The sequence below is a fragment of the Bubalus kerabau genome, chromosome 2 (assembly GCF_029407905.1).
Source record: "Bubalus kerabau isolate K-KA32 ecotype Philippines breed swamp buffalo chromosome 2, PCC_UOA_SB_1v2, whole genome shotgun sequence".
Classification (NCBI taxonomy): domain Eukaryota; kingdom Metazoa; phylum Chordata; class Mammalia; order Artiodactyla; family Bovidae; genus Bubalus; species Bubalus kerabau.
The window spans coordinates 134,170,934-134,187,188 of record NC_073625.1 but is presented as its reverse complement, the minus strand read 5'-3'; the positions used below and the strand labels follow the sequence as shown (position 1 = coordinate 134,187,188).

Here is a 16,255-nt window from a genome sequence, read left to right as displayed (position 1 = left end):
TTTTTTGGCCTCACTGCATGATATGTGGGATCACAGCTGTGTGTGTGTGTATGTGCACCTAGTCATGTCTGCCTCTGAAACCACATGAAGAACCACGAGGTTCCTCTATCTGTGGAATATTCCAGGCAAAAATACTGGGATGGTTGCCATTTCCTACACCAGGGCTTCTTCCTGACCCAGGGATCAAATATGTCTCCTGCATTGACTGCTGCTGCTGCTGCTGCTAAGTCGCTTCAGTCGTGTCCGACTCTGTGCGACCCCATAGACAGCAGCTCACCAGGCTCCCCTGTCCCTGGGATTCTCCAGGCAAGAACACTGGAGTGGGTTGCCATTTCCTTCTCCAATGCATGAAAGTGAAAAGTGAAAGTGAAGTTGCTCAGTTGTGTCAGACTCTTGGCGAACTCATGGACTGCAGCCCACCAGGCTCCTCCATCCATGGGATTTTCCAGGCAAGAGTACTGGAGTGGGGTGCCACTGGCAGGTAGATTCTTTTACCACTGCACCACCCAGGAAGTCCCCATAGTTCCCTGACCAGGGATCAAACCCATACCCCCTGCAGTGGAGTACAGAACCTTAACCACTTGACTGCCAGGGAAGTCTATTTTATATATAGTTTGTTTTGATTTTTTAAATTTTTGACCTAAAAAAATTATCATTCCTTTTTGAGATACATTGAATCAACTTACCAAATACTTGGCAGGTTATAAAAGTTCTTGCCTGCTATTTTTGTGCTGCTTTTTCAGCTTGATTTTCAGTAATTTCATATTTTCTTATAGAGAAGGAAGATAACATTTTTTAAAAAATGGATCTAACTCAAGGATCTGTACAGAACCAGTGCATTTTCTAAAATGCCTTTCAGTACAGTCTCCCTAGTAGTATCTTTCTTTCTCAAAGTAAGCTGTGAATTTATCTTACAGATTTGGAAAACTGTAGGTTGGAAACTCATATCTGTTTCATTAAGTATGTATGGAGCTTTGTATCTTTATGAAAGGCTCACTTGGACCACCCGTGCCAAGGAGAGAGCCTTTAAACAGCAATTTGTGAATTATGCAACTGAAAAACTGCAGATGATTGTTAGCTTCACAAGCGCAAACTGCAGCCATCAAGTACAACAGTAAGTTGAAAGATTCATCTGTGTTTTTGTTTTAAAGCTTTACTGAAGTATGACGTACATGCAGAAATGCACGAATAAGAGTACAACTCAAAGAATTAGCACAACGTGGACATATTTTATAATTGCCACCAAAACGGAAAAAATAGAATGATCAAACAGTAGGCTCAAAATAAATGCATGGTGGTGAATGTAATTTATTTTTACTATTACAGCCCAGATTTATAGGCATGATTTTTTTTTAAACTCAAGAGAATTTTATTATAATAATAAATACCTGGGTCTTCTGAGTTTCTTTTATGTATCTCACATATTTGTTAATTTAGTAAAAATACATAGGACCCCAATCAAATCGATGCATACATAATATTCTGTATTAGGGTGCTACTGACACCTGAATTAGAAAGTTTTCTGAGCTAAAGATAATTGCAATTTAGTAGAAGAAGCAACATGTACATAATTATTTTTAAAAAAGATGAAAAATGATAGGTAATGAGAGCTTCATAATGTGAGGCTCTAGAATCTTAAAGCATAAAAGACAGTGGATCGGTAAAGGTCTCCTGGAGGAGAGGTAGCCTGATGAGATTTGAATGTGCAGAATAGAAAGAGGGAAACAGAGAAAAGAGCCCAAACTAAAGGCAAGAAGTCAGGGAGAAAAGGAATATGTTCAGAAACATGAGATTTCAGTGTGGCAGATGTGTACATAAGAGTGGTCCACTGGAGTGTAAGCCTAACAGTAGGACAGGTTTGGATAATCAGGAATCTTGGGAGTGACATCATTAAATTTAAGCTCTAGAACAGATAACATGGCAGTGGTATAGTGTGTAAAATGGTTTAGCCTCAGGAGACAAAAACTGCCAGAAGATTGAACTGTTTCAGACACAAGATCAGAGCCTGTAATAACCTATTTAGAGCTGTAGGGAACGGAAACAACGAGGTCACAGAATTGAGACCACTGATTTAGTTCATTCATTTCCCAGATATTTATTGAGCTATTTTATTTAATGGTGTTAATTTTGATTTATTTATATTAATGAGGATGACGTAGACCTCCAAAAGAAATCAGTCGAGGTTCACATTTCATAAAAACAGAATGAAGCTTTCCATTTATCATTATCAAACATTAATCACCTACCATGTGACAATAACTATAGCTAAAAGTTATGGTAGATTAAAAGTTAAAGATAACGTGTTCTTTCTTAAATGACTTTAGACTTCAGCAGAGGCAACTTCAAAAAATTATTCCAGTTAAAATAATACTAGCCAAATATTAATGTAGTAAAATGTTAAAATAGATGCTTCATTTGTCTAACCTTGGTATTTGGTCAGATGAGGAGAGATGGGAGAGGGAAAAGACCATGGGAAAGATGAAGATGGGCAAGAGAATAGGAGGATAGTTGCAGAGAAAAACAAGTCAGTCAATCAAAGTCCAGTGGTACACACCTACTAGGCATGTTCCCAATAGCAAACACACAATATTTGCCAAAGTCCACATATTAACTAGCACACAAATACACCCTTTGACTCTAGAAATGTAGTTAAATTAAATGTTCCTATAAAGTATTTTTGACTAAGTCACAGAAGTTCATGAAATTTCCTTTCCTGTTTCCAGTAATTTATTCTTATTGGTAGGGGATGAGAGTAAGGCTTATTATGTTTCTGAAGAAATATACCCAACCTTTTTATAGCTTACTCACATTCACAGCAAAATGGCAGAGCAGTTATTACCTGTTGAGCATTTGTCTTGAGGCCAGATGAAATCAAGCCCACAGTCATATTCGCTTACAAGTACATACACTCTACCCTCCCTCATACCATTCTTAGCAATGTTCTTTGATACCTTATCTCTTAGGGATTTTTTAATCTTTTGATTTTTTTAATGTAAACTTGAAAGCTTATTCATTTTAAAAAGACATTCATGACTGCTGATAAAATTGTTTTTTATTTTAAGGGAAATGGCAACCACTTTTGCTCGCCTATGCCAACAAGTTGATATTACACAAAGACATCTGGAAGAAGAAATTGCTAGATTATCCAAAGAAATAGATCAATTGGAGAAAATACAAAACAATTCAAAGCTCTTAAGGTATTTAAACTTTTTCTTCTGAATAATATGAACATTTACTTGTCTCATTACCAAAATAATTATGTAAAATTGCTAGCAAATTTATGTTAAAATTTTTGGCTTTCTGCATTGGCTTAATTATAATTTTCCATAGTTAATTCCGTATGTTTTATAATTTCAGTGAAAACTAATTTCAACAGCAAAAAAATATGAATTTAAAGGGATTTTTTAGATTCAGACTTAGAGCCCTGTGTTAAGCTATATTTGTCCTTTTTTAGAGCAGTTCTGTTATTAAAATTATGAGTTTTCAGTCCTATATATCCAAGATTGATAACTTTTCTTCTCTGTGGGAACTCTTAGGTATACTTCAATTTGAAGCAGCAGAAGTAAACAAGATATCCTAATATAAAGTGGAATTATGGTTTAATATGATTTTCCATGGATTGTTTGTTTTCCATTATTGTTTCCCTAAATAAATTCTGCTTTGGAGAGTCAAGACCAGAAGTATTAGTGCAAGGTCTATACTTCTTGACAGTTCTTAACTTGCTACCCATTAGCTGGCTCAACTACAAGTCTGGGAGAATCACTAACCATCATTTCATTTCTGCTACTACTTACCAGGGCACATGCTACATATCACATCAGATCAGATCAGTCGCTCAGTCGTGTCCGACTCTTTGCGACCCCATGAATTGCAGCACGCCAGGCCTCCCTGTCCATCACCAACTCCTGGAGTTCACTGAGACTCACGTCCATCGAGTCAGTGATGCCATCCAGCCATCTCGTCCTCTATCGTCCCCTTCTCCTCCTGCCCCCAATCCCTCCCAGCATCAGGGTCTTTTCCAATGAGTCAGTTCTTCGCATGAGGTGGCCAAAGTACTGGAGTTTCAGCTTTAGCATCATTCTTGCCAAAGAAATCCCAGGGCTGATCTCCTTCAGAATGGACTGGTTGGATCTCCTTGCAGTCCAAGGGACTCAAAAGAGTCTTCTCCATCACCACAGTTCAAAAGCATCAATTCTTTGGCCTTCAGCCTTCTTCACAGACAACTCTCACATCCATACATGACCACAGGAAAAACCATAGCCTTGACTAGACGGACCTTTGTTGGCAAAGTAATGTCTCTGCTTTATAATATGCGATCTAGGTTGGTCATAACTTTCCTTCCAAGGAGTAAGCGTCTTTTAATTTCATGGCTGCAGTCACCATCTGTAGTGATTTTGGAGCCCAGAAAAATAAAGTCTGACACTGTTTCCACTGTTTCCCCATCTATTTCCCATGAAGTGGTGGGACCGGATGCCATGATCTTAGTTTTCTGAATGTTGAGCTTTAAGCCAACTTTTTCACTCTCCACTTTCACTTTCATCAAGAGGCTTTTGAGTTCCTCTTCACTTTCTGCCATAAGGGTGGTGTCATAGTGTCATCTGCATATCTGAGGTTAGACATTTCTCCTGGCACTCTTGATTCCAGATCGTGCTTCTTCCAGACCAGCGTTTCTCATGATGTACTCTGCATATAAGTTAAATAAACAGGGTGACAATATACAGCCTTGACATACTCCTTTTCCTATTTGGAACCAGTCTGCTGTTCCATGTTCAGTTCTAACTGTTGCTTCCTGACCTGCACACATATTTCTCAAGAGGCAGGTCAGGTGGTCTGGTATTCCCATCTGTTTCAGAATTTTCCACAGTTTATTGTGATCCACATAGTCAAAGGCTTTGGCATAGTCAATAAAGCAGAAATAGATGTTTTTCTGGAACTCTCTTGCTTTTTCCATGATCCAGCGGATGTTCACTATTTGATCTCTGGTTCCTCTGCCTTTTCTAAAACCAGCTTGAACATCAGGAAGTTCACGGTTCACGTATTGCTGAAGCCTGGCTTGGAGAATTTTGAGCATTACTTTATTAGCGTGTGAGATGAGTGCAGTTGTGCGGTAGTTTGAGCATTCTTTGGCATTGCCTTTCTTTGGGATTGGAATGAAAACTGACCTTTCCCAGTCCTGTGGCCACTGCTGAGTTTTCCAAATTTGCTGGCATATTGAGTGCAGCACTTTCACAGCATCATCTTTCAGGATTTGGAAGAGCTCAACTGGAATTCCATCACCTCCACTAGCTTTGTTCATAGTGCTGCTTTCTAAGGCCCACTTGACTTCACATTCCAGGATATCTGGCTCTAGGTCAGTGATCACACCATCGTGATTATCTGGGTCGTGAAGATCTTTTTTGTACAGTTCTTCTGTGTATTCTTGCCATCTCTTCTTAATATCTTCTGCTTCTGTTAGGTCCATACCATTTCTGTCCTTTATCGAGCTCATCTTTGCATGAAATGTTCCTTTGGTATCTCTGATTTTCTTTTAGAGATCCCTAGTCTTTCCCATTCTGTTGTTTTCCTCTATTTCTTTGCATTGATCGCTGAAGAAGGCTTTCTTATCTCTTCTTGCTATTCTTTGGAACTCTGCATTCAGATGTTTATATCTTTCCTTTTCTCCTTTGCTTTTCGCTTCTCTCCTTTTCACAGCTATTTGTAAGGCCTCCCCAGACAGCCATTTTGCTTTTTTGCATTTCTTTTCCTTGGGAATGGTCTTGATCTCTGTCTCCTGTACAGTGTCATGAACCTCATTCCATAGTTCATCAGGCACTCTATCTATCAGATCTAGGCCCTTAAATCTATTTCTCACTTCCACTGTATAATCATAAGGGATTTGATTTAGGTCATACCTGAATGGTCTAGTGGTTTTCCCTACTTTCGTCAATTTCAGTCTGAATTTGGCAATAAGGAGTTCATGGTCTGAGCCACAGTCATCTCCTGGTCTTGTTTTTGCTGACTGTATAGAGTTTCTCCATCTTTGGCTGCAGAGAATATAATCAATCTGATTTCGGTGTTGACCATCTGGTGATGTCCATGTATAGAGTCTTCTCTTGTGTTGTTGGAAGAGGGTGTCTGTTATGACCAGTGCATTTTCTTGGCAAAACTCTATTAGTCTTTGCCCTGCTTCATTCTGTATTCCAAGACCAAATTTGCCTGTTACTCCAGGTGTTTCTTGACTTCCTACTTTTGCATTCCAGTCCCCTATAATGAAAAGGACATCTTTTTTGGGTGTTAGTTCTAAAAGATCTTGTAGGCCTTCATAGAACCATTCAACTTCAGCTTCTTCAGCATTACTGGTTGGGGCATAGACTTGGATTACTGTGATATTGAATGGTTTGCCTTGGAAACAGAGATCATTCTGTCATTTTTGAGACTGCATCCAAGTACTGCATTTCGGACTCTTTTGTTGACCATGATGGCCACTCCATTTCTTCTGAGGGATTCCTGCCCGCAGTAGTAGATATAATGGTCATCTGAATTAAAGTCATCCATTCCAGACCATTTCAGTTCGCTGATTCCTAGAATGTCGACATTCACTCTTGCCATCTCTTGTTTGACCACTTCCAATTTGCCTTGATTCATGGACCTGACATTCCAGGTTCCTATGCAATAGTGCTCTTTACAGCATCGGACCTTGCTTCTATCACCAGTCACATCCACAGCTGGGTATTGTTTTTGCTTTGGCTCCATCCCTTCATTCTTTCTGGAGTTATTTCTCCACTGATCTCCAGTAGCATATTGGGCACCTACTGACCTGGGGAGTTTCTCTTTCAGTATCCTATCATTTTGCCTTTTCATACTGTTCATGGGGTTCTCAAGGCAAGAATACTGAAGTGGCTTGCCATTCCCTTCTCCAGTGGACCACATTCTGTCAGATCTCTCCACCTTGACCCACCCATCTTGGGTTGCCCCACGGGTATGGCTTAGTTTCATTGAGTTAGACAAGGCTGTGGTCCTAGTGTGATTAGATTGAATAGTTTTCTGTGAGTATGGTTTCAGTGTGTTTGCCCTCTGATGCCCTCTTGCAACACCTACTGTCTTACTTGGGTTTCTCTTACCTTGGGCGTGGGGTATCTCTTCACGGCTGCTCCAGCAAAGCGCAGCCATTGCTCCTTAATTTGGACGAGGGATATCTCCTCACCGCCGCCCTTCCTGACCTTCAACGTGGGATAGCTCCTTTAGGCCCTCCTGCGCCCGCGCTGCCTGTATAAAAGGTTTGCAATGTCTGCAAATTGGAGAGGCTGTCTTTGCGACCTGAATTTTGGAACACAAATATCTGTCCATGGTATCTAAGTCTGATCAGCAGTTACATTCTCATCGCGTTTCTGTTCCAGAGTCTCTGAAAATGTGACTGCCTGTGACTTACCCCCAACATCCTTACAGACAGACAAACACACACACACACAGAATCTGTCCATGCATGGTATTTCAGTCACATTCTCATTGCGTTTCTGTTCCAGAGTTTCTGAAAACGTGACTCCCTGTGACTTAGACCTCAACATCCTTACAGATGGACAGACAGACAGACACACACACACACAGAATCTGTCCATGCATGGTATTTCAGTCACATTCTCATTGCGTTTCTGTTCCAGAGTTTCTGAAAACGTGACTGCCTGTGACTTAGACCTCAACATCCTTACAGATGGACAGACAGACAGACACACACACACACACACAAAATCTGTCCATGCATGGTATTTGTGTCTGATCAGCGGTCACATTCTCATCGCGTTTCTGTTTCGAGTCTCTGAAAACTTGACTGCCTGTGACTTAGACCACAACATCCTTTCTCACACACACACACAACCCCCCACCCAAGCGAATTTCGTGTGTTCCATTGCTCCTAAGTTAGATCATCCCAAATACAGCCTTTCAAATTTGGTGAAACAGTATCCAATAGAAAACAATTTTTAACTGAGGTAAGTTTTTATTTTTTCATCTTGATATAGTTAAAAAAACAAAACTGATTACTGGTACTTATGTATCTCAGGAGCATTTTCTGAAGAAATACACAGTGGAGTTCACATGCACATTTAAATTATATGACCTTGACAATATCCACTTAGCAACATACAAAACAAGAACAAGAAGGAAAGAGAGAGATTCATTTAAGTATTTGTGTGTACCGAGGCACATTATGAGAATGGGAGACACAAACCTGCTTTCTTTTTATGGGCATTTGGTTTCTTTATATACAATTTTTTAATATTAAAAAAATATATATATTTGGCAACTATGGTCCTTTGACATCTGCCAGCTACTGTATGTATACATAAAACCACTTATTCTATGTTTTATACTTATAGGGAATTCAGGAACAATTACATCTTTATGTGACTTAGGATATAATTTCTTTGTAAGGTGGTGTGACTCCACTGTCTCTTAAGCTTTTCATTCTTTTTTTCTTTCAGTTTTTAAATTTATTTTTAATTGAAGGATAATTGCTTTACAGAATTTTGTTTTCTGTCAAACCTCAACATGAATCAGCCATGGGTATACGTATGTGTAGGCTTTTCATTCTTGTTAAAGATTTTATCTCAGTATATCTTTCCTGGCCAGTGGAGTCTGTATTTATTACTAAGTTATAGTAGCATATACAGTAAATGCTTTTAAGAGTGAATCTGAATTCAGATAAATGTAGCAACAGCTAACTAGTGATTTTTTTTTTCAAGATTTGGATGGGATGCATTTTTTTCTCATTGACCTTTATGATAATTAGATTGGTATTTATTCATTTTTTTTTAATTAGAAATAAAGCTGTTCAACTTGAAAACCAGCTGGAGAATTTTACTAAGCGGTTTCTACATTCAAGCAGAGAAGAAGAATCTTAACAATAGAGATTGCTTTGGTGATCATCATAGGAGAAAATGGAGTTTGGAAGATTTGGACGGTTATTTTTATGAAGTGATTTTAAGTATGAATTATACTAACTATACCTAAATACCAATTTCTTGAGTAGATCCTGGTATTGATCTATCTCAGGGTGTTTGCACTTCTGAAGAATGTTATGGTGTCTCTTTAATTTTGGGTAAAGAAAATTCCTTTGATATGTGAAAATGATGAATTAGTTTAAAGCAAAAGAAACAACTCTGTGACCCCTGAGGGGTGGGGCCTTGCTCTTAATTAGGGCTCTCTTTGTTTTTGATTCTGAAAAACTCTGCTTCCTGGCATCCAGGAGTTAGAGAATGCTCCTTTCACCTTCTTTCTCAAAACTAATTTTTGATGCCGACTTTAATGGGAATAATCATATTTTTGTTTTATAAACTATATTGCTGTAACCACAAAGGAGTGCGGAATGTTCTTGAGTGTATTATTTATGCAGGTTACAATCACTTTTGCCATCCTGACAGGTATGTAAACCACTAATAAATGATGCTGTTTTTACTCCCTTTTATTCCCATTGAAACTGATGTAAAGCAGTGTATAGGTTTGTTATTAGAAAGAAAGTCCTTTATGAAAGTATTTGGGTCTAAATAGTCTGCTCATGTTTCTCAAGAAACATGTTCAATCTCAGCTGTGATTCCAGTAAGGAAAGCTTTCTGTTTTAAGAGTTAAGTTTGAAGTGATAAAAATAGCCAAAGAGATGGAAGATCTGAATTTTGGGTGGCTACAATCAAAAATGCTGTTCTTCGAAAAGTATTTGCCAAGGATACTGCTGGGCTGTCCCTCACGGTGACTTTTTATGTTATTGTATGAATTTGACAGGGCACGGTTAAAAATTTTATTTTTTACCTTAATGAAAATGAGTTAAAATATTGTGTTTGTTTCTGTGTTAAAAAAAAAAACTAATAGAAACATATATGGAAACATTAAAAACTGGTCTAAGGCTTTGCTATGCAAAACTAGTTTTGAGGACCACTGAATCAACATCACCAGCTGCATGTTAGGAATCCACAATCCCAGAAGACACAGCGCATTTGGCTGGTAGAGTTGATGCTCTTCCATGGGAGGGATAATGTTTCAGGCTTTTTTTCTTCTTTTAATACTCAGTACTTTTTCTGTACATTTAAGTCTCTTGGATGCAATTCAGTCTTTTCACAACAGGTGCAACACCTTTTCAGGTTATTTTAAGGAGAAAATAAAATTATTTAGGCCATAGAAGCCTTTAATGTTTGTTTATGCAAATCAGATACTAGAATGCAATATTCAAATCCAGATATTCATTTATAGCTAACATTGTGGCTTTATAACCAAAAAATTATACAAGTCACCAAGAAGTGGGACTAAGTAACAACTGCAACAGAAAAAACTGATGTTTAAGATTGGGTACTGCTAATTAAGGTTACAAGTTGAAGGCCTTAATCTTTATACACAAGTACTTGAAACTTCTGAAATAATAGTCTAGTGGTTTGGTATTATCCCATGAGTGCTAAGTCCAGTGGCTCTCACAGTTCAGTCCCTCAATCAACAGTATCACTAGTGAAGTTGTAAGAATTATTCTTGGGGCTCATCCCAGACCTACTGAATCAAAGACTAGGTTTGGGGACCAGCAGTTTCTGGTTTAACAAGCCCTCAAGGTGATCCTTGATGCATGCCAAAATTTGGGAACTGTGGAATAGTGGTTCTGCTGTAGTAAGTTTATACTAAATTTTCCATCAGTAGCTTGAATCCAGTTCTGCCTGATCAAGTTTGAAAATATATGAATGTTGGAAGTGGGACACTAAAATAATGAAGCCCACCTTTATGCTTGTGGTAAGTGCACCTATGACCAAGCCCATGAATGATAAAGAATTGTGATTTATGGCTGATGTTCAAAGTTACTGCACATTGACTTGTCTACTATGTGTGTGTGCAGGATTATTTATAAACTTTGTATAACCTTTAGCTTTTTACAAATCTAGACTTTTTATAATATGCAAGGTGAAAATAAAACTTGTTTGCCTGAAAGTTGACAAATAGAACATTTATACTGGCATTTAGTGAGTTTTAATCTTTTATTTTTGAAGATTTTTACGGCAAGCATATAAGCTATCTTGGGAAAACTGGCTCATTTTTATCATAAGGGAGCTTTAAGGGAAGAATGACTTAAATTTTGCTTTCTAATGAAAATCTGTGGCCTTTTAACAGTAGGCCAGCATTCACAGTACTTACTATAGGAGAGGTCATTGGACCTCCAATCTCTTCCTTGCTTCTGGCAGCCCATGTGTTTTTCATGATGAGAATGCTTAGAGAATCAGAGCTGAGCATGAACTGCTGGGCTTGGAGTTTAATTCTGAGACTTAAAAAAGTAATCCTACTAAAAACTGATTTAAAACATGCTACGTGAAATCTGGTTAAAAGCACTTTATTGATTACAATATCAATTCACAGCAACATTATTTCACAGAGCTACTATACAAATAAAGGAATGAATTACTGCAAGAATGATTCAAGAATACTGTTAAGTCATGATACAAGTACATAGTTTGGTTTAAAGCTTTTTTCTAAGAGCTTTAATCTAATACATTCACCTTTCCCACAGACTACTGACATTCAGGTTCAGTTGGCCACAAGTGTTGCAGAAACCACTCTAGGTGAAGAAAAACATTTTAATCAACTTAAAAAACCCATTTAGATGTGAATGCCTTTGGATAAGAATATGCAAATGCAAGTGTTCAGATGCTTCTTTGAGAAAACAATAGGATAGAGCACCATTGTGTAAGAGACAGAAAAGGCTTGAAATATCTACCAAGTATATCACTGAAGTTCTATTAATTAAAAAATACTGTATGATGTAAGATTTTGTCGGGCACACTTAACATCAATTGAAACTAAAATTTAACCAGTTTTTCCATATGCTGCATTAGTCAACTATTTTATAGGCTCAATACTGGTTTTAAGAAAAAAGATTTAGGAAATTTTATCAACATGCAAACAAATTTGCTAAACACAAGTTGTACCATCATTCTGATTAATAAATTACTTTTTAAACAATGCTAGCTTAGACATTCAACTACAGACCATTTTATTGAGTACCTATTATAACCAATACTTTTAAATATAGCATTGAATTTAAGGCAACTTACAATGAACAATGGGAGAAGTAGTAAATATGAAGGGTGCATCACATTCTATTTAGTCTAATTTAAAATACCAGTATTATCCACTGTGCTATCATTTCTCACAAGATAGTCTGGTGGGTGTTTTCAAAATTCAAATGAGGTAAGAAATAGTTTAAAATTTTGCTTTCCACAATGGCAAAAGGGAAATTAGAAACTGAACATAGTAATTTGAAAATGTTTTTAAGCCTAACTCGCACCCTAAAGATTTTAGAAAGAATCTATTACTAAAATCATAGGCCTGTTTGGGAGATTGTTTTTAATCAGTTTCCATTACATTTAAACACATCAATAGGTAAGCCACAAGTATTCGACTGTTATAATTTAAACTGTGAGACACTCACCAATAAGCATAAATTTCCCTGAACATGTTCATTTTTAAAACAATGTAATTTCTAAATTTAAAACATCGAAAGTGTTGGAGACGGTTAGTTATATATGTATTTTTTAGCAACTTCAAAAATTTCATTTTGTCACCTGAAGAAGCCGAGGTTTATTTCTCTTTCAATAGGTTAACTTTAAAATTACTTAACATATTTCAGAAGCACCTACTTCTGTTATGTCTAAGAGACTAATTTACTATCATCATGCAGTATTAATCAGTTCAGATGAGTCTAAATTAAAACAAGGAGACTGCCTACCAGGTAAGCTCTCTTGCAGAATTAAGAAGTATAAGTATCTCTTGATACTTAAGTGTCTCTTGGATATTAAGCCTAAATCTTTGCCTCTCTAAAGATGGAACTCAATATGCTGTTGTAACCGGATTTACAACTATAAAAATTTGAGCTAGGGAAGAAACTTGAATATTTAATCTAAATCTAACAGCACAGCTGTCAAAAATGAGGCCGGTCCATCAAAGTGGAGGCAGTGTCCTTGCTGACAGCATGAAGTGCTTTTTTGAGGTTTATGGGTTGATTTGCTGAACACAAGGCCATCACCCCACTTTGAGAAAAGAGTATTTGCCTTTAAAATACTGCCATATCTTAAGTGTTCTTTATGCAGTGATTAAAGAATTTACAAATAAACCCAACCGAGGCACATTATGTTTAAATGTTTCTTAGGTAAAAAGAAAAAAAATCAGGCACCAGAACTGCAATATTGATGCAAATTCCTTAAACTACATTTGGCCTTTTTTAAGTTTGGAAAAACTAAGATTCAAGCTGTACTGTGCATCTACAAAATATACCAATTTCAGGAAGTTTTAAATATACAATCAGATGAACTTAGTCTGCAAGTACACAAATTTAGCAAGTGGGACCCATATCACTAGATAACAAGTTTTAACCTGTAAGTTAATTAATATGGTATCACCATTTGGTCATATGTATAATCAGCCATGATAGTGGTTAATTTTCAGTTGCCTAGTACATGTTTAATTATGATAACTGCCTTTTAACCACCTACAAAAAGTTTAATAATGTTAAATCATTTTTATCAACATGTTTAAGACCACAGAATTCTTAAAGTCTGTGCCTCTAAATTATCTTGTTACTAGAATCATTTTCAAACTAGTGGAGATACTCTTCATATATATAAGGCAATTTTGCACACGCTACAAGTGCTTGCTTCAACAGGATTTTGGAATAAATTGCTGAACTACATGGTAATCCTCACTTCTATTTTTGGAAATGACTGTCCCTTAAAAATTGTCTTGCCTTATCTCAAAGAGCTGCTCTTTATATCACTTCTTAAATAGTTCACAAACGTAACAGGATTTATGTTATATGTATATAAATACACATTCATGCCTGCCATCTACAACAGTCTGGTTTTTTTTTTTTTTTGGTCCTATATCTTAATCTTCCTTTTTCCATTTTATTCTCTTTTTAGTATCCTAAAACAGTTACTTCCTGACAGCAGATGCAATTATTAGCACATCCACAATATAAAAATGGAAATTTACAAGTAAAATTTGGGAGTATTTAGGATTACAGGTGATCAAAAGTTAACAGATCTAGCTCAACAGTAACTGACACAGTTTACTAAGTACAAAACACAACACACCTCTATATTAGAAAAACTCCATGACTTCACTATCAAGCAAGACTTACTCTATTGTCAATCATTTAGATTATTTGTAAGAGAAAATTCAGGAGCGAAAGTATCTTTGTTTAAATTCAAGGGGGCTCATTCTAGTAATAAACACATATCACTGACAAGCAGAGAAATTGCTTAGTATTTTCCTCTGACTCCTTTAAGAACTGCTCTTGGAATTATCTTTTGGCTTTAAAGTTGGGGATCACTTTGATCTAGGTATCCTTTGAAGCAAAACCACTTAGAAACCAGTATTTTGTCCTAGTGGGAGGAAATGGTACAGAAGATCAAAAAGCTTGAATGTTTCCTTTTTAAATATTTGAAGACACAGAGAGTTAACATCAATTCAGATTTTATATGAACATTCATAAAGCAACCTTACATTGGAACTATTTGTAACAATGTAACAAATAGATTTGTTAGGTTTTATACTTCTTTCAAAATCATAATGCCATCACACACTATGTGTCCTTCCTAGATACATACTGATGGAAACACTGGGAAGGTTTCTTCAGATGCAAAGACAGTCCAAATGGTCATCAGAGTGCACCCTGCAAACTCACCTCTAGGAGATGAAATCAGAAGGAAAGCCTAACTATTTAGAATGCTAAGTGTCATTTGATCATATCCAACTTTAAAAAATAAGAACATTCATGTGATTACTGCTATCTACCTGTTAATATAATACGAGTTTCTTATGTATGTCTCAAATTCCAGAGTGAGATTCCCTGGCCTTTAGATTATGTCCCCTTTAAATTAAGGACTCAATATAAGCACTTACTTAAACTGATAAGATGGGAGAGGATGAGACAGAAACTATTGATACTCACACAGACTCCCCTCAGCGGTACCTATGTCTGACAGCATTTTTTTTTAACTTTTTGTTTTGTATTGGGGTATAGCCAATTATGTTGGGATAGTTTCAGGCGAACAACGAAGTGGACTCAGCCACACATACATGTATCCATTCTCCCCCAAACTTCCATCCAGGCTGCCACATAACACTGAGCTGTATAGTAGGTCCCTGTTGTCAGCATTCTTAAACAGCAACCAGGATCTCTTTCAGATCAAAAAGAAAGCTGGAATTCAAGGAGATATTCTTTAAACATCAGTACACACATGTATGGTCTCACTTCCATGTATTACTGTGCCTTGTTCCTCCACTACAGAACACAAAAATGCGATACCTCTATATAAAGTTAAAAATGTAACTCTGAAGAAATGCAAACGTACATTCTAACATGATAGGTTGCTGTAATGTATACATTTCTGTCTACACAAAGAATTAGACAATACAAGCAAGAATTCATCAAGGTTAAATGAGCTCAACTCCTCAGATTAATATACTGGTCCTGATCTCAGCAAGCACCTTTACCTTGTTTTCACCTTTTTTATTTTGTAGTTTACTGAAAGCTTCTTTTTTGTATATAATAATCTCAATAGAAAAATCTTCACCTGCAAATATAAGGTAAATTCTTTTTCACAGCTATAGGCTGTAGTACTGATTTCTCCAGGTATCAGTGGAGAATGGAAAATTTGCATGTATTGTTAATTCCAGATTCTAAGAAAACTGTCCCAAGACCCTGTTGCCACAGCCATGCCATCATCAGTTACACCTAAACAGCTGACACGGTTGTCATGACCAGCAAGAACACCTGAAAGACAAAAAGTTCATTAAAAAGTTAGCGAGGGGCAAGTTTTAGGATTAAACAAGTGTATGCAGAAAGATCTTAGATGGGTACTTATGGGCATGTATATAAAATAAAATTTCTTTGTATTACATGAATTTCTGACATGCATCAAATTGTTTTTCATTTTTGAAAAATGTATAACTGCCTTATATTCAAAATCATCTCTTCAAAAACATGTAGACTTTTATGTCGCTAATAAGTTCATGATACTTCTGAATTTTGCTAATAATTTTAAATGAAGTTCAATGAACTTTTACCACCAGAACAACAGAAACGTAAGAATACACCACCAAAAATACCAACATAATTTACTCTATTCCTTTAACCACTAACACTGGAATGTTTTGGTCATAACTCGGTGCAACCATCAAACTAAAACCATCTAGTTTTAGTTTATTCTGAATATTAAGCTTATGTGATCTTCTGACCACCAGACAGGATAAAATT

At 36.7% G+C, this 16,255-nt stretch overlaps 2 protein-coding genes across 6 annotated transcripts in view; one reads left to right on the top strand and one right to left on the bottom strand.

The window, feature by feature from the left end:
• MFN1 (mitofusin 1) overlaps positions 1-10,960 on the top strand; it is a 38,866-nt gene extending 27,906 nt beyond the window's left edge. Inside the window, exons 16-18 of the mRNA XM_055568984.1 lie at positions 918-1,114; positions 3,063-3,197; positions 8,795-10,960. Coding sequence (XP_055424959.1) covers positions 918-1,114; positions 3,063-3,197; positions 8,795-8,876 — 414 coding nt within the window. The 3' untranslated portion in view covers positions 8,877-10,960. The remainder of the gene's footprint in view (positions 1-917; positions 1,115-3,062; positions 3,198-8,794) is intronic.
• A 353-nt stretch (positions 10,961-11,313) lies between these two features.
• Positions 11,314-16,255, bottom strand: part of GNB4 (G protein subunit beta 4) — a 72,366-nt gene continuing 67,424 nt past the window's right edge. For all 5 annotated transcript variants that reach the window (XM_055568986.1, XM_055568989.1, XM_055568985.1 and 2 more), the window contains one exon: positions 11,314-15,772. In XM_055568986.1, the coding sequence (XP_055424961.1) occupies positions 15,666-15,772 (107 nt within the window). In that variant the 3' untranslated portion in view covers positions 11,314-15,665. The remainder of the gene's footprint in view (positions 15,773-16,255) is intronic.